Consider the following 19,675-nt stretch of genomic DNA (forward strand, 5'->3'; position numbering starts at 1 on the left):
AGCAAAATGAAACTTTGAGAACATTACAGTTTTGTGATCGTTAACCTACCCACTGTGGTCACTTGGGCCTCGCACACAGCTTCGCCAAACTTATTGACAGCCTTGCATTGATAGGTGCCCGCATCCTCCTTGATGACCTCATTGAGCACCAACTCATAATAGCCCAAATAGTCTTTCTCACGCACAATAGTTATGCGATCAGATTCCACAACTTCTTTGCCATCCTTGAAACTGAGCAACAAATTAGAAAAATATTTCAAAAACAGTGGAAGGTTACCTACAATTGCACCTTGGGCTTGGGATCGCCCATCAATTTAATCAAGAAACGGAACTGAGTGCATTCCAACATCTCAGCATCCTTGAGACTGCAAAGGAAGACGGGAGCCACATTTGTTTGGCTTTCATCGTGACCGGAGGCTGGGAAAAAAAAAATTAATTTCTTTAAGTTTTTGTCTAAAAAATAATTTTTAAAGAATAGTTTTTTTTTTCAAAATAATAACCCTAAAAAATTTTAAAAATTTTATTTTAATAATTTTTTTTATATAAAATTTTAATTTTTTTTTTTAATTTTTGTAAATTTAGCTACTCTTCGTTTGATGATTCTTTCAAACTCTCTTAAACTCAATACCCAACTTGAAGAGATTTTAATTTTTCAGGATACATATCAAGTTATTTTTTTTAATGCAATTATCCTCTACTTACCTTGGCCTACAGCCAATTGAGCGGTACATGTGGTTACTTCGGCGCCAGTGCTGGCCTTGGCAGTATAGGCGCCAGTATCGCGTTCACTGAAAGGCAAAGAGAGGCGGTATATTAATTTTGCCATGTTTGGTGGTCGTAAAAATCTAGGACAATCTAGCCGTTTCTGTCCGTCTGTCTATCAAAGTCACGCTACAGTCTTTTACAAATTAAAACGTATTAAGTTGGCCGAGTTAAACCTTGGGAACCCACCACCATGGATTCTGCTAACAATGTACACTAGTGAGCTTAGTTGTATGGCATGTGTGTACTTTACGTACCAATTTTATTCCAAATCACTTACCAATTTTCTGCCGTAATCAGCAGACCGTTTATATGGGAGCTATATGAGGTTATAAACCGATTTGGACCATGCAAACTACAACTGTTGGAAGTCATAACAAAAAATTTTTCCTCCATGTGCTCAAGAAGCCAAATCGGGATATCGATTTATATAGGAGCTATATCAGGATATAGCCCGATTTGAACCGCAATTGGCGCTATTGCTTAACATCGTAACACTACATTTCAATTAACACGAGATTTCAGCCCAATTGTTTAACATATATGGCCTCTAAGGACTCAAGTTGTCGAATCTGGGGATCAGTTTATATGAGGTCTTTTTTTCCAAATATGAACCGATATATCCCATTGGCATCCACAAAGACCTACGACAACCGACAACGACCATAAGAAGTAGCTGTGTAAAATGTCAAGCGGATTTCGACTGACGGACGGACATGGCTAGATCGACTCGGAATGGCAAGACGATCAAGTATATATATATATAAACTTTGCTGGATCTCAGATCAATATTGCGATGAGCTACAGACGGTATGACGAAATAAGTATACCCCCAACCTATGGCGGTGAAGATAATGAACTGAAACTTAGCACAGGCTTTTTTGTCCATAGGCAGTTTAAGTGGGTGACTTGGGGATGTTGTAAACTAAGCAATGAATCGGGTTGGTTTTAACTTGAAAATCTAGTCTCGGAGGCCACCGCAACGCAGAGGCTAGCATGTCCGCCTACGAGATCGGTTTATATGGGAACTGTATCAAGCTATTGATCGATTCAGACCATATAAGAAACCTATGGTGAAGGTCATGAGAGACGCCGTTGTACAAAATTTCTTCCAAATCGGATGAGAATTGCGTCCTCTAGAGGCTCAAGAAATCAAGACCCCAGATCGGTTAATATGGCAGCTATATCAGGTTATGTACATACTTAGCACAATTATTGGAAGTCATAACAAAACACCTAATGCAAAATTTCAGCAAAATCGGACGAGAATTGCGCCCTCTAGAGGCTCAAGAAGTCAAGACCCAAGATCGGTTTATATGGCAGCTATATCAATACAAGAACCTATTTGAATCATACTTAGCGCAGTTTGTGGAAGTGATACCAAAACACCACGTCCAAAATTTCATTCAAATCGGACGAGTATTGCGCCCTCTAGAGGCTCAAGAAGTCAACACCCAAGATTGGTTTATATGGCAGCTATATCAATACATGAACTGATTTGAACCATACTTAGCGCAATTGTTGGAAGTGACACCAAAACACCATGTCCAAAATTTCAGTCAAATCGCACGAGAATTGTGCGCTCTAGAGGCTCAAGAAGTCAAGACCCAAGATCGGTTTATATGGCAGCTACATCAAAAGATGGACCGATTTGGCCCATTTACAATCCCAAATGACCTACACTAATAAAAAGTATTTGTGGAAAATTTCAAGCGGCTAGCTTTATTAATCCTTCGAAAGTTAGCGTGCTTTCAACAGACAGATGGACGGACATGGCTAGATTTACTTAAAATGACATGACGATCAGGAATATATATACTTTATGGGGTCTCAGACCCATATTTCGAGGTGTTGCAAACAGAATGACTAAATTAGTATACCCCCATCATATATACGTGGTGGTGGGTAACCAAAGTTCAGCCCTGTTAAACTTAATATGTTCTTATTTATCATCTCTATTAAAAATTACCTGCAATTCTTAATGTCCAAACGATATGAATTCATTGGAGCTTCAGTTTGTACAATGCGATCGGCTAATACGTCATCCAAGGGTTTGTTGTCTTTCAGCCAAGTGACTTTGCCTGGTTTCTCTTTAAACTGGACTTCGAAATGGGCGGGCTCGCCAGCTATATACCAAAAAACGGAATGGAAAGAAGGGACAAACAAAACAAAAAAGAGGAAGAGCATATTAAATGTTGATAATTCAAAAAATAAACAGTTGGCAACACTGGCTGTCTACAGCATTATAGCACTACTTTTGTTCTGTTTTTTTTTTTTATTCCATTTAATCATTTTTTTTCTTTTCTTATAACACAATATTTGTTTTCATGCCATTGTGCGTTGTATGAACAAAAATCAAAAAATAAATTGCAAAAAAAAATCAAAATAAAAAACCATGTGACAAAAATGATACAAAACAAAAAACAAATGTTGTTTTTTTTTCTTTGTTTGTTTGTTGGATAACCACTTACGTTGAACCTGTACACATCGTAGCATACGGATGACAACAGGTTTCTCAATCGATTTGGGTGCACGGCCCTCCATCATTAAGGATGTGGTGGAGCGTGCTCCGGTGGTTCTATTAGATGCTACGGATAGACGGGAGTAAGGACGATCTTCTAATTGACTTTCAGGTCGTAGTGTTAGTGTAGTAGTGCTGCCAACTAATGCATTTCTTGGTGCCTTTAATGCATCTACATCAGCTAGACTATCGTAAGAGGTTCCTCTCGAAAAATCGCGTGTCCTACTGCCTACATCACATCATGTGGGGCAATTGGCCAGGCGATTGATCAAGCATGCGATGCGACGTCAATCGATCACAGATAACGGCAGATAGCAGCAGCGGCATTAGCATAAGCCCGTTATATAAAAAGGCATATTCATTTGTGTCGTGTCGGCATGCCCATGCGTGCATTTATGATTCGGGACAAATTTTGATTTAGATGAACGGGATCGGGAGACGTGATATTGTGTATTCATTCATATGATACGATCATGGTGTAAGAAAATTTTGAATTTGGCAACATTGGCGGCATTGGCAGCGATATGATATTTGATTTAGCATTGGCATGGGACAAAATTTTTTGTAAAAAAAATTTCATTTTTGGGAAAAAAGAAAAACAAAAAGCTTTTTGTTAGACAGAGAGTAATTTTGAAAAATAAAAACAAATTATTGACACTCATAACGAATCAGTTTACGCTCAAGATATCAACAAATAGATATTCCATCAAAAATAAAAATCACATTTAAAATTGTTTTTTTTTCACATATTCTAGACAAACATACAAAAAAGTGCTTGGAGACAAAAATTAAATCACAAAAATTGGAAACATGAAAAAGGGAATTTCACTTTCAAAACAATTTTCGCTTATTTTATTTATTTTTTTAATTGTAAGTTAAAACACAAATTATAACATTAAAGAAGTCAAATGCAATAAATTTCCTAGGGCGGAGAAGAAAGAAGCATTCAGAGTTACATTTCTAGGGTTCCTTTAAAAATGCCAATGTATTTTTATGTCCACCATCAAATGATGGGGTATATTCATATTGTCACTCCGTTTGCAACACATCGAAATATTCATTTCCGACCCTATAAAGTAGATATATTCTTGTTCCTCATAAAGGTATAATACGATCTAACTAAGTCCGTCATAACGTATGTCCTTCCGTCTGTCCATTCGTCCGTCCGTCCATTCGTCCCTCAGTCCATTCATCCATCCGTCCATTCGACCATACGTTTATTCGTCCATACGTTTATTCGCGCGTCCGTCCATTCATCCGTCCGTTTATTCGTCCATCCGTTTATTCGTCCATACGTTTATTCTTCCGTCTGTCCATCCGTCCATTCGTCAGTCCATTCATCCGTCCGTTTATTCGTCCATACGTTTATTCGTCCGTCCGTCCATTCGTCCGTCAGTCCATTGGTCCGTCCATTCATCCATACGTTTATTCGTCCGTTCGTCCGTGCGTCCGTCAGTCCATTCGTCCGTCCGTCCATTCGTCCGTCCGTCCATTCGTCCGTCGGTCCATTCGTCCATACGTTTATTCGTCCATACGTTTATTCGTCCATACGTTTATTCGTCCATACGTTTGTTCGTCCGTCCGTCCATTCGTCCGTCCATCGTCCATCCGTTTATTCGTCCATACGTTTATTCGTCCGTCTGTCCATCCGTCCATTCTTCCGTCCATTCATCCGTCCGTTTATTCATCCATACGTTTATTCGTCCATACGTTTATTCGTCCGTCCGTCCATTCGTCCGTCCGTCCATTCGTCCGTCAGTCCATTGGTCCGCCCATTCATCCTTCTGTTTATTCGTCCATCCGTTTATTCGTCCATTCATCCGTCCGTTTATTCGTGTCCGTTCGTCCGTCCGTCCATTCGTCCGTCAGTCCATTCGTCCGTCAGTCCATTCGTCCGTCAGTCCATACGTCCGTCAGTCCATTCGTCCGTCAGTCCATTCGTCCGTCCGTCCATTCATCCATCCGTTTATTCGTCCATCCGTTTATTCGTCCGTCCGTCCATTCATCCATCCATTTATTCGTGTCCGTTCGTCCATTCATCCGCCCGTCCATTCGTCCGTCAGTCCGTCCGTCCGTCCATTCATCCGTCTGTTTATTCGACCGTCTGTCCATTCGTCCGTCCGTCCGTCCATTCATCCGTCCATTCGCCCGTCCGTCCTTCCATTCGTCCGCCCGTCCTTCCATTCGTCCGTCCGTCCTTCCATTCGTCCGTCCGTCTGTCCGTCGCTCTGTCTGTTGAAATCACGCTACAGTCTTTAAAAATGAAGATATTAACCTGACACTTTGCACACATCATTTTTTTTCCATAGTCAAGCTAGTTTCACAGATGTACTATATCGGACTTAATATTAATATAGACCCCATATAGACCGATTTTCGATTTAGGGTCTTAGGCTCATAAAAGCTGTATTTATTATCCTTCTTAGCTTATATTTGGCACATTGATTGGTTTTAAGATCAGCGACATCTTTGCCGATTATCGTCCAGATCCCTCTGTACATTAATATAGCCCCCATATAGACCGATCTCCCGAGTTAAGGTCCTAGGCCGATTAAAGCCACATTTATTATCTGATTTGGCTGAAATTTGTCACAATGACTTGTGTTAAAATCCCCGACATCCGTGCTGAATATGGTTTAAATCGGTCTATATCTTAATATAGCCCCCATGTATACCGATCTCCTGAATTAGGGACTTCGGCCTACAAAGACTGAATTTGTTACTGGATTTGGCTGAAATTTTGGGCAATGACTTGTGTTAAGATTCCCGTGCTGAATATTGTTTAAATCAATTTATATCTTACTATAGCCCCCATAAAGGCCGATCTCAGGCCGATAAAAAGCGCCTTTATTGCCCGATTTCGCCGACATATAACACTGTAAGCTGTGTCCAGCCCTTCGACGTCCGTATTGAGTATGGTTTAGACCAGACCATTTATATAGCCTCCATATGGATCGATCTCTCGATTGAAAGAACGAATATACGACACGGATGTCGAAAAGCTTAACATAAGTCACTGTGTCGAATTTCAGTGAAATCGGATTATAAATGCGCCTTTTATGGGGCCAAGACTTTAAATCGAGTTATCGGTCTACATGGCAGCTATATCCAAATCTCAACCAATTTGGGCCAAGTTGTAGAAAAATGTCGAAGAGTCTAATACAATGCACTGTCCCAAATTTCAGCGAAATCGGACAATAAATCCGCCTTTTATGGCTCCAAAACCTTAAATCGAGAGATCTGTTTATATGGCAGCTATATCCAAATCTGGACCGATCTGTGCCATATTGCAAAAGTATGTCAAGGGGCTTAACTTAACTCACTGTCCCAAATTTCGGCGACATCGGACAATAAATGCGCCTTTCATAGACCCAAAACCTTAAATCGGAGGATCGGTCTATATAGCAGCTATATCCAAATCTGCACCGATCTGGGCCAAATTGACGAAGGATGTCGAAGGGCCTAACAGTGCTCACTGTCCCAAATTTCAGCAAAAGCGGATAATAAATGTGGCTTTTATGGGCCAAAGACCCTAAATCGGAGTATCGCTCTATATGGCAGCTATATCCAAATCTGCACCGATCTGGGCCAAATTGACGAAGGATATCGAAGAGTCTAACAGTGCTCACTGTCCCAAATTTCAGCAAAATCGGATAATAAATGTGGCTTTTATGGGCCTAAGACCCTAAATCGGAGTATCGCTCTATATGGCACCTATATCCAAATCAGGACCGATCTGGGCCAAATTGACGAAGGATGTCGAAGGGCTTAACACAACTCACTGTCTTAAATTTCAGTAAAATCGGATAATAAATGTGGCTTTTATGGGCCGAAGACCCTAAATCGGCGGATCGGTCTATATGGGGGCTATATCAAGATATAGTCCCATATAGACCATCTTCGAACTTTACCTGCTTATGAACAAAAAAAAAGAACCTGTGCAAAATTTCAGCTCAATATCTTTATTTTTTAAGGCTGTAGCGTGATTTCAACAGACAGACGGACAGACGGACGGACATGTCTAGATCGTCTTAGATTTTTACGCTGATCAAGAATATATATACTTTATAGGGTCGGAAATGGATATTTCGATGTGTTGCAAACGGAATGACAAAATGAATATACCCCCATCCATTGGAGGTGGGTATACAAATTTGGACACTACCTGCTAATTTCAGGCAAATCATATAACAATTCCGACCTCCAGAGGCTCAAGAAATAAAATCGGGAGATCGGATCAGACCAATCGGATAAGAATGGCGGTTTACAGGGGCTCCAGATGCCATATCGGGAGATCGGGTCATTGGGGAGCTATATTAGGTCATAGATCAATTTGGACCATATTTATCACTTACTTATACTTATCACGTTATAACAGAACGCTACCTGCATATCTCAAATTGGGTCATATGGGAGCTATTGTAAAGGGTGATTTTTTTGAGGTTAGGATTTTCATGCATTAGTATTTGACAGATCACGTGGGATTTCAGACATGGTGTCAAAGAGAAAGATGCTCAGTATGCTTTGACATTTCATCATGAATAGACTTACTAACGAGCAACGCTTGCAAATCATTTTCAGTGAATGGGCCCTAGAAAAGTTGGCAGAAAATCCGCTTTTTTATCGACAAATTTTGTTCAGCGATGAGGCTCATTTCTGGTTGAATGGCTACGTAAATAAGTAAAATTGCCGCATTTGGAGTGAAGAGCAACCAGAAGCCGTTCAAGAACTGCCCATGCATCCCGAAAAATGCACTGTTTGGTGTGGTTTGTACGCTGGTGGAATCATTGGACCGTATTTTTTCAAAGATGCTGTTGGACGCAACGTTACGGTGAATGAACACATTTCGAACCGAACACTGATTTTGGTAATAAAATTCAATGATTTGCAAGCGTTGCTCATTAGTAAGTCTATTCATGATGAAATGTCAAAGCATACTGAGCATCTTTCTCTTTGACACCATGTCTGAAATCCCACGTGATCTGTCAAATACTAATGCATGAAAATCCTAACCTCAAAAAAATCACCCTTTATATAAAGTTATTAACCGATTTAAGCCATAATTGGCACAGTTGTTGGAAGTCATAACAGAACCCAACCTGTAATATTTCAGTCCAATCGGATACGAATGGCGGCTTCCAGAGACTCAAGATGCCAATCCGGGAGATCGGGTTATAAGGGAGCTACATCAGGATATAGACCGATTTGACCATAATTATCAATAATGTAGGAAGTTATAACAGAACCTGCATATCTTAAATCGGATCATACGGGAGCTATATAAGGTTATTAACCGATTTGAACCATAATTGTCACAGTTGTTGGAAGTCATAATAGAACACAACCTGTAATATTTTAGTACAATCGGATACGAATGGCGGCTTCCAGGGGCTCAAGATGTCAAATCGGGAGATCGGGTTATAAGGGAGCTACATCAGGATATAGACCGATTAGGACCATATTTATCACGAATGTTGGAAGTTATAGCAGAACGCTGCCTGCAAAATTTCAGCCAAATCTGGCAACAACTGCGGGTTCCAAGGCCTCAAGATCTCAAATCGGGAGATCGGGTTATAGGGGAGCTATATAAGGTTATAAACTGATTTGAGCCATTTGTTGGAAGTCGTTGCAGTACATTACCTGTTAAATTTCAGCCCAATCGGATAAGAATTACGTTTTTCACAAGCTCAAAAAGTCGAATGGAAGAACCATTTTATATGGGAGCTATATCTAAAACTAAACCGATGTGGCCCATATGCAATCCCCAACTAATTACATCAATAAAAAATGTCTGCGCAAAATATTAAGTGGATATTTTTTCCGTTATCGTAATTTCGACAGATGGACGGACGAACATGGCTTGATCGACTTAGAATGTCAATACGATCAAGAATACATATATAGTTTATGGGGTCGCAGATCAATATTTCGGGATGTTACAAACAGAATGAGTAGGTTATTATACACCCTTCTCATGGTAATGAGTGTAAAAAAGAACTTAGAAATAACAACATGAATAATTTGAGACGTATTGCTACTGTCCTGAACTACATATGGGAAATATTACAAACCAAAGATTTGAAAGGTATACGAATAACATACAATTTCTCCTTCTGCACACTTTTAACTTTTTGCAAAAATGCTTTTGAATGAATGCTTGTATATTCCGACTATCCCGACCTACTTTATGCCGCCTACCACGCTAATATTTCCACTGTACGGGTAGCTGATGCAAAGAGTTACCAAGTTTATACTAATACCTCCCAAATTAGAAATGACACACATTATATTGGGTTGCCCAAAAAGTAATTGCGGATTTTTCTTATAGTCGGCGTTGACAAATTTTTTCACAGCTTGTGACTCTGTAATTGCATTCTTTCTTCTGTCAGTTATCAGCTGTTACTTTTAGCTCGCTTTAGAAAAAAAGTGTAAAAAAAGTATATTTGATTAAAGTTCATTCTAAGTTTTATTAAAAATGCATTTACTTTCTTTTAAAAAATCTGCAATTACTTTTTGGGCAACCCAATATTTGCGACATTGACAATAATTCCTTACTACTTATTGCAAATTCGCAACCTGAAGAAATTAAAATTCAGTATTCACAAAACTTAATATAGATTTCCTTTAAGAACTGTCAAATATACCTATTTTAGGGCCTCATTAAGTTTTGTGAATATGGGTTTATAATAAACATATAAACACTTGTCCTGCCTACGTTTGGATTGAAAAAATCCCCTGACAACAGAAATAAGCCTATATTCTTACTGCTTTTAGAGTTTAAAAACTAAAGCCTTGAGAGACATCTATAGATTTTAATGCAATCTTTACTTATTTGATTTCTATTGTGAATGGTCGATGCTAACGTCCTCTTCTATGACGAAAAACTATAAAAAAAAAATTACCTAAAACATCAACTGACTTAATATTATACCTTCCAGTTTGCTGATGTCTAGATAGATTGGTTCCTACTGACCCTATCTACGTACGTTATAACAAAAACAACAATCTATCAACAAATATCTTTTGTTTAACATCTTTTATTTTTCTATCTGGCACACAATCTCTAGTCAGCTGTTTCGACCGATAATATCAAGTTATCGATAACAAATAGCACATTGAACTTTTAATTGAGACAAGAGTAAACTAACAAACTTACTAATCACACACGAACACATCATGTCCCCACACACCAACATGACAACAGTTAAACAACAACACTAAACACACATCATTAGCTTACTCTCATACTGCTTGCGTGAAGCTACCGATAGATAATCCTCGGTACGAGCTACACTATGCTCCCGCGTATGCATACCACTGTACATGGATTCTGGATATTCATCTTCGTAATCACTTAAACGCGATGGTTCTTCAACAATTTCATAGATGGGTCGTTTATGGCGTATTGGAGGTGTAAAAATGTGAATAAAATCACGCGACGAGGCCTTACTGACCGTATCCACAGCATATTTGGTGGAATCTTTCGATTTAAGGACCGTCGATTTAATGGAGCGTATCTTTTTTTTGGCATTACGCAACGAGTTATCATAGTCATCGGAGACATAGATGCCCTCCAGAAAATTGGCTGATTTCATTTCTAAGGCCTCATTATGCACTACAACTCTCGGTATTAGGGTAATAGGGGGAGGGGGCAAGGGTACAGATTTGACTAATAGTATCTCAATGGAAGTCTCATAGGCAATGCGCGGTAGGGGTTGAAAGAAGCCAGGCATGCGCACATAATGCGGGGGCAAGGGTGGAAGCGGTGGTTCTGAACCATCGCTGAAGCCATCGCGATTTTGTTGTATGCTTGAGAGGCGGTTATTCCATAGGGCAAGCGAAGCGCTGTCTTTGATGGTATATACATTGGTGGGACCCCCAGCGCCGCCACCGCCGCCGGAGGCAGTACCCTCACCTCCGGCAACTTGACGGCCTAGGGATTCCTGATAGCCGGCAATGTCGGAAAGCTCAATGGTCTTGTGTCGGGGTACTAGTTCTTGTGTAACGGTAATTCGTGGTAGAGCTATAGGCTCGGGTTGAGGCGTTAAAGCGGGATTTGGTTCAGGCATTTCGATCTTACCAAGATTGTCGGTTTCAGCTTGTTGAACTTGTTCAAGTTGTTGCGATGATGCACTTGTGGTTTCAGCCTTAGCTGAGGTTGCAGTTGAGCTGTGAGCTTCTTGGGAAGCTTCAGCCAACGTCTGACAACTTTCTATTGCCTGGGCGATTGTTTGTTGGACGATTTCCTTTGATTGCTGTTGTACCTCGCTGGTGATAGTTTTTTGGACTTCTGTGGATTCTTTGAATTCCTTGAGTTTAGCCTCAAAATGTTTATTGGTCTCGGTGGGTTGTTTAGCCCCCGTTGCTTGTGGAACTTCGGTGAAGTATTGTTTTTGGGTGTTTTCTCTCAGCTCCTTGAGCTTCGCCTCCAGAGCTTTCTCAGCCTCTGTGGTTGGTTTCACCTCAGTGGACTGTTGCACAACAGTCTTCTGTTGGACTTCAACAACCTTTGTAGCTTCCGTAGATTTTTGTACTTCTGCTGCCGATGGAGTTGGTTTAACCTCCTGAGAGGGAGCTGAGATGGATTTGGTTGGATCAGCCTCCGCTGGTAGGCTTAGAGGTTCTGGGGCTGCCTTGGATTGTTCCTCTTTCTTTGGCTTGGTTTCTACTTCTTCTTTCCTCTTTGCTGGTTCTGGGCTGGTAACTTTTTTCAAGGGGCTCTCCTTGGCCTTGGGCGGTTCCTGTGGCTTTTCTGGAATTTCAACGCAAACTTCTGTCTTGGTGTCTTGGGATGAACTGAGATTCTGTTGATGCTGGCGATCTACCACCTGTTCATTTTTCACAACCACCTTTTGCTGTTCCTCCACAGACTGCGATTGAGTGGTGGTGGTGGTGGTGGTTGTGGTTCTCTCTCCACCTTCTTTTTGTGTGTGTGATACCTTGGAAACTACCTCGGATTTTTGTTGTATCTCCTCTGAGTGTTGCTGCTGCTGCTGTTGGACCACTTGATTTGAAGCCAAGGATTTTTGTACTGATTTGGTGCGATTATATAACTCAATGGATTCTTGTTCTAAACGCAGCAGCTCTTGATATTCCGCTTGATAGCGTTCCTTCTCCTCCTTGCTCAGGAAATAATCTTTGGCCACATCCGAAGCCTTGACACTGGAATCCGGATTATAGGCCTCGGCCTTTTGCGGCAAACCCAAGGAGATATCCTCCAAAACCTGTGTCGAGTCAATGCGTATATCGTCTGCCCTATGTTCCTGCCAGGTAACGTCCTTATCTAAGTGCGTACAAATCTCTGCATACCATTTCTCTCTCTGAGCCTTATCGTCTTTGTGTGGTTTCAGGCAAATCGGTAAATTGGCACTATCCTTGGCATTCGCTTTGGCAGTGAACTTGATTAGATTCTGTGCTGCATTCTCCTCCACCTGACACTCGGGCAATTTGATCAGATCCTGTAGGACGAAAATTGATTTTTGATCGCCAACCTTGCGAACCTTGCAGATGAGAATGCGTGACTTGAAGAGAAAGAGATAACGTTCGTGGGCCTTGTTGTCCTTGTCAATGACCGTCCACCATTCATGCAGCAGCAGGCGTCCGATTTTGCTGATATTGCCGCGATATCCTTCAATGCTATTTAGAAATGCGCTATCATAGGCTCGGCTGGGAACGCTAAGCATTAACTCTAAAGCCTTTTGGATATCTTTGATATTTTCTTTTAAGCTCAGTGAAAATTTAAGCAAATCCTGTGAAGTAAAACAAAGTTGTTTGTTCGGTTTTTCTATTTTGAAGGTTTTTTTTTTGAGTTTTAGTTTGTTCTAGAGAGTGGTTTGCTGTGCGTTTGTTTGGGAGGAGTGGAGGAGGAGGAGTAAGGCATGTTTTAACGGATTCAAAGGAATGAGTCATGTACATTTTATAAGGGTAAGCTAACTTGTCAAAATTCCTACTGAACCCATCTATTATCTATCAAAAAAAAAAAAGATAAAAATGATCAGGCTTGCAAATCCGTAAGCCAATGAGAGGACACTCAAAGCGACCACAATGCCCATGGGGATCTGAAGAAACACTTTTGAGAAATCTGTCCATGCCTTTAAAGACAGTTAGCAGATAAAAAATTTCACCAGACAAATTCCTTCTATGACCCTAAGCTGGTTAAAGTCTGGTATCGTATCCGCACCCAAGTGAAGGAATCTATAAACCCCAACAGCCGGGCATTGACATAGGTAATGTACCAATGTCTCATCATTTTCCCCGCATACCCTACTCACGCTGTCGCTTGCCGCATCTTTCCTGTATAAGTGCTCCCATAGTCATATGTGTCGCATAAGGATACCGAAAGCTATTCTGTTTTTATTCTGGTCCAGTGCAAGTCGCATGTTCTAGATATAATTCCAGTGCAAAGCTCTCCTGGATAGTTATCGATAACACGCAACAATAAATATTAGGTTGCCCAAAAAGTAATTGCGGATTTTTCATATAGTCGGTGTTGACAATTTTTTTCACAGCTTGTGACTCTGTAATTGCATTCTTTCTTCTGTCAGTTATCAGCTGTTACTTTTAGCTTGCTTTAGAAAAAAAGTGTAAAAAAAGTATATTTGATTAAAGTTCATTCTAAGTTTTATTAAAAATGCATTTACTTTCTTTTAAAAAATCCGCAATTACTTTTTGGGCAACCCAATAGTTATAAGGGATTAATAAAGATTTGCACTATAAAGAAGCAAAATAAGACAAAGCTACATTTCTCCCAGGGATCTAAAAGCCGACATACGAATAATCGATTAACTTGATTTTCAATGGTTAATAAGTTGAATAATCGATAAGTCCACTTTAACTGCCATAATCGATAACTGCTTATAATTTTAATACAAAGAATTTTGGCGAGAAAACCAAACGTTACAGAGCGATTGTCTAAAATTGACTTTTGATTGTGCTCCGAAGTCACAACTAGGCTCGGACTGCGTCGCCACGAAAGGTTTCGCCTGTAAGTCTAGTACTGATTTCATACGCAGCGAAAATGCCTATTAAATTATAGTGAAATCCGACGGACTCTATTTGCCTGAACACAATCAAAATTCAAACAACAACTCACACTTCGTCACCATTTCTTTCAATGCGTTACGGTTATTCGGGTGAAAAGTCGATGTCAGTACAAGACTTTACCAAACTTATTCATGGCAATCCTCTGGCCCCTACGGCCAATTCGTCTGTAATTTCGTTCCCTTCTACTCCGCTGTGGCCCGGCACCCAAACACCATCCCCAGATAAGGCTTTTATCTCAATCCTACACTCCAACACTATTTGTGACCGTACTGTCACTGTTGTAAGGAAAATGCTTCAGTTCTGAGACGACATTTACATTACCTTTAACCTTATCGTCCAGTTTTTAAATGCCCTGGTGAACAGTTTATGGTCCCTGTGAACATCTTTACGGACAAAAACTGGATATCAGGGTAGCTGTATTCTTAGAACTGAGGCATTTTCGTACATTTGTAACCTTTTGTTGAATTCACTTCAACAACAGCAAGAAAATTATTTATGGCGCCATCTATGGTGTTTAAGGTGGAGTTACATACCTCGCGCAGCACTTATACGTAACTGCACGTGCGTGTCAAAAAAATAAAATGGCTTAGTTTTTACTGTGTGAGTTACACAACAAATGCACGCACGCATCTGATGGAATAAGTTAACCAACTCTTAAGGTGGAGTTGCACACCTCGCGTAGCACTTATGCGTACTTACGCTTAGTTAGTTAGTTTGTATTGTGTGGGTTACACAAATTCAACAAAATTGAGGACACCGTGACGCTGAACGCCTGAGTTCAAATCCTGGTGGGACCATCCAAAAAAAATGCTGGCAACATTTGTGAGACACTATCCCATGTTAAAACTTCTCTCCCAAGAGGTGTCGCCTTGTGAACTCGGCTATAAAAAGGAGGTCCCTTATCATTGAGCTTAAACTTGTATCAGGGCGCAAAAAATATGATTGGACAATGTAAGCATGTCCTCCTATGGCGCTGAACGCCTGAGTTCAAATCCTAGCGGGACCATCAAAAAAAATTTCTCCTAATGCTGGCAACATTTGTGAGACACTGTGCCATGTTAAAACTTCTCTCCCAAGAGGTGTCGCCGTTTGAACTCGGATATAAAAAGGAGGCCCCTTATCATTGAGCTTAAACTTGAATCAAGGCGCAAAAAATATGATTCGGAAATGTTTGCTGTTCACAAATGGTTTCGCAGTCCGTAAATTAAAGAAATTCTTTTATTAAAATCATATTAAATCACATCATTGCCAATCTCCATTGAAATTAACTTCGGAAATGACATAAATAAGCTGATTTTGAGAAATTTGTGCGCAGCAAAAGACGCATGGTTTGTAAATTAACCAAAAGAACGCATGTTAGCCCATTAGATTGTTCAAGTAAGCTTGAGTGCGGCGCGTGGTATGTAACTCCACCTTTAAGATCACAACAGAATGAGAGCGTCGATCTTTGTTTTTGAGCTTCGCGTTGCAAAAATGCTACTCTAAACACAAATTCCACAAAAGCAACGCGGAAAAGTTACAAAATGTTCAACTTTGATGCCTGAAGGCGAGCGTCATTCTGTACTGCCACACCCGAAGTAGTGTTTTTAGTTGTCAAAGTTAAAACTTGTTTAACTTTTGCGAGTTGCTTTTTTAACTTTTGTTTGCAGGGTTGAATTCATTAATGCGACGCTCCTCAAAGCGCTCATTCTGTTAAGGCCTTAAGTACCGTCGTGTTAAAAAATGCAACTCTGCAAACAATTTTCAAAAAATCAACTACTAAAAGCACTATCTACATGTGAAAGCACTGACTGACGCTCATTTTCAAGCGCCAAAGTCATGATACAATTTAGAGGTAGCGTCATTAGCACAACAACAAAAATCTACCCCCAACGAAACTACCTTGACTGTCAAATGCCGTTAATCGAAATGTCAAAGTGGTTTTAGATAAACAAATAAACTTTGTTTTACAACTTATCTTCTTCAAATCCGTTTTATATTTGTATTTTCATCATTATAACACTGTTGTTGTGCTTATGTGTGGAATATCGGATCAAATTCAAATTCTTTTTAAGATTTTAGAAAATAATCACAGCTGTATTATCAAGCATTTGACATTTAGATTAACTGAAAAATCAAAACAAATATAAAAAAATTTACTCAGCTGTTTGCATGACCTGCGTCAAAATTTTTTAACTTTACCGTATTGCTTTTGTGGAATTTGTGTGCAGAGTTGTATTTTTACAACGCGACTCTGAAAAACAAAGCTCAACGAGCTCATTCAGTTTTGGCCTTAAGGGTGATCATGCTGCAAATTAATTCATTCTAACCGTCTACACTGCTCTTTAAATCCGGGTTTAATGGCTCGATCATCTGTTTTCCCTTTATGAAATCAGCTGACGAGAGCCTTAACTCCGGATTTAATGAGCAGTGTAAACGGGGCTTAAAACGTTACCACGGAAAGCTTAGCTGAAAGCTACCGGGCACGTCCACAGGTTGCGGAAGGTGGAAAGCTTCGTTTTTATGCAGAGTAGCTGCAAATGCGGCTGCGGGCAGTCAGCGATTTTCGAGAGGAGAGTCTAAGTGAGGAGGAAGCCACACTGGCTCTTACTTAAATACTGAGTGCCAATGATACTCGAGATGACAAAGAGTATTATTGGAGCCTTCAAATAACCAATGACCAATATCAGCGTCTGTTCCCAGGTTAGGGGCAGCTGGAGGCGAGCGTCGGATCTTGAAGCAAGCGGCTTTCCACAACGAGGGATACATGTGCAGTCCCACAAAACCCATGCGGTTGGGCCGTGGGGCCAGAAACCCGCCCCGGAAAACTATGAGAACTATCATGAGAAATAAAGGAATAGTAAAAGCGGTGCTTAAAATCGTGATGGCAATATGGCAAAGGAAATTGCATGATATCCTTTTTTAGTTGTACTGGATGGAGGCCACCGTAGCGCAGAGGTTAGCATGTCCGCCTATGACGCTGAACGCCTAGGTTCGAATCCTGGCAGGAACATCAGAACATTTTTCAGTGGTGGTTATTCCCTCCTAATGCTGGCGACATTTGTGAGTGATGGCAATATGGCAAAGGAAATTTCATGATGTCCTATTTTAGTTGTACTGGATGGAGGCCACCGTAGCGCAGAGGCTAGCATGTCCGCCTATGACGCTGAACGCCTAGGTTCGAATCCTGGCAGGAACATCAGAACATTTTTCAACGGTGGTTATTCCCTCCTAATGCTGGCGACATTTGCGAGTTACTTTACCATGTAAAAACTTCTCCCCAAAGAGGTGTCGCTCTGCGGCACGCCGTTCAGACTCGTCTTTGAAAAGGAGGCCCCTTATCATTGAGCTTAAAATTGAATCGGACAGCACTCATTGATTTGTGGGAAGTTTGCCCCAGTTGCTTAATGGAATGTTCATGGGCAAGTTTGCAGTTTGCAGGATATTTATCCATATAATGCGATAACAGACAATAATAGCAGATAAATCGTGGTTTACACCACATACTGGTAGTACTAAAATACAACATAGCAAAAAAAACCTGTATAGCGTCCGTCAGTCTGTGACCGCAGAAAAATTTGAAAAGTGTTGAAAATTCGTGTTCACATTACTGGGAGAATACTGGAAGAAGCTTAAACATGGTCCTTCCAACCGGACCTAGAATCATATTCAAAACATGTTGTGTGTTGCTTTAATACAAAACTGTGACACTATCAGCTTCCATTGAGACGGATGTTTGTTTACCATCTCGGGGTCCGAAGCTTCACAAGCGCATACGTTCAGAAGGCAATGGAAGCCAATTGAACATGAGCAACATTGTCTTCACCCTGTCATTTGTCTATTTTACACTTATTAAAAAAATATCCCTGAAATTTTCGTAGAAAATGGACCTTGGGATTGGGTTTAAAATAATATTGTTATTATAAAGGATTTAGGGAAAAGGAATTTTGGTCAACGCTTTTGTGTATCAATTCTAGTGTTGATGAATATTGTACAGTGTTGGGAAGTGTGTGAAGAACATAGAGGTTAAGTGGTCTGTAAAAAGTTAACTGTGGCTATAGTTACTGTTAGAAAGTGGGGATTTTGAAACTGACTAAGTTTAATCTTACTAAGATTTTAATTGATCATAAGCCTTAAAGGGATTGAAAGTTTTTCAGTGTGAGAGTAATAGTGTTGGGAATATTATTTAGGTATATAAATATATAGTGTATGTACAGTGTATTATTGCTACTGGATATAAATATTGTGGTGGGAAATACATGAAATTTCTGATTTAGAAGTCAGAAATTTTAATTGATCATAAGATGTACAGGGAAATTGGAGTTTTTTTTATTTGAGAGTAAAAGTGTTGGGAAGTTTTTTTCATATATGTAAGTATGTATGCTAGGTATGAATATTCTAGAGTGGTATATATTTTTGGAAAAAATAGTTCATTTAAAATGTTTGCTAAAATTTTGGCTCATTATGTATATGTTTGTGTGTGGAAGGACAAATCACTGAGAAAATGTGGTTCTTGTTGTTTTTATTTATAAAGCTTTTGAAGCAAGGCTTTTTATGCGAGTTTAGTTTAGTTTACACTGTGAAAAAAGTTATGTGCGAGAGTAATGTACTAATTTTGTTTGGTTTTCTGTGCATGTTTTTGAAAGTGATCGTTCCAAGAAGGCTCAAAATAGTAAGTGAAATGTTGTTGCTTTTGCCCAAATACATGTTTATGAATATGCTTGTGATGGTTTCTACCAAGTATGTATATTTGTATGTTTGCTTGTTTAATATTTATAATATATTTTTGTTTCTTGTTGTGATTAAATGATTTAAATATTAAACTAAAACTTTAGTATTTAAAAAAAAGTAAGTGCCTATACATATGTATATGTTGGTAGATATGTGGCTACGTATATTTTTGTTATACGGAAACATTTTAAAAAAATAATAATTGTTTATACTTGTGCATAATTATTAGCTTTAATAATATTAATAAATATAATTTTGTATAAAAATCAAATATTGTTTATATGTTTTGTTTTTTTGTTTTGTACATACCTTTAGTAATAGTTGATAATCGTTAATTCGTTGTATGGGCAATTTTAAATGTTCACTTAAAGTTTTTTCGTCGTTATATCTAGTCGAAATTTCCTGTAAAACAAAATCAATAAAAAAAATAATTATAAAAATATTTAAAAAAATAATTAAAAAGAAAAATTTTCTGAGTAATTTTTGTTATATTTCTTCAATTTATGAAAGATGCGATATTTTTGTCTAATAAATGACTGCTATTGACTGATTTTATTTTTCTTATACTCTCCACCATGCTATGAGGGCATATAACCTTCGACATTTCATTTATAACCGCTGAAAATATTGGTCTAAGAC

The 19,675-nt window shown here is 39.4% G+C and overlaps 1 protein-coding gene across 5 annotated transcripts in view; it reads right to left on the reverse strand.

Moving 5' to 3' along the window:
• The window catches only part of LOC106088457 (obscurin), an 87,474-nt gene that overhangs the window by 17,872 nt on the left and 49,927 nt on the right, over positions 1-19,675 (reverse strand). For 3 of the 5 annotated variants that reach the window (XM_059368518.1, XM_059368519.1, XM_059368520.1), the window contains 7 exons: positions 19,346-19,438; positions 10,524-13,032; positions 3,234-3,512; positions 2,732-2,888; positions 703-788; positions 282-417; positions 50-231 (listed from right to left, as the gene is read on the reverse strand). In XM_059368518.1, the coding sequence (XP_059224501.1) occupies positions 50-231; positions 282-417; positions 703-788; positions 2,732-2,888; positions 3,234-3,512; positions 10,524-13,032; positions 19,346-19,438 (3,442 nt within the window). The remainder of the gene's footprint in view (positions 1-49; positions 232-281; positions 418-702; positions 789-2,731; positions 2,889-3,233; positions 3,513-10,523; positions 13,033-19,345; positions 19,439-19,675) is intronic. The other 2 variants (XM_059368521.1, XM_059368522.1) reach the window with 2 other exon arrangements.

The sequence above is a fragment of the Stomoxys calcitrans genome, chromosome 5, assembly GCF_963082655.1.
Source record: "Stomoxys calcitrans chromosome 5, idStoCalc2.1, whole genome shotgun sequence".
In the NCBI taxonomy this organism is placed as follows: domain Eukaryota; kingdom Metazoa; phylum Arthropoda; class Insecta; order Diptera; family Muscidae; genus Stomoxys; species Stomoxys calcitrans.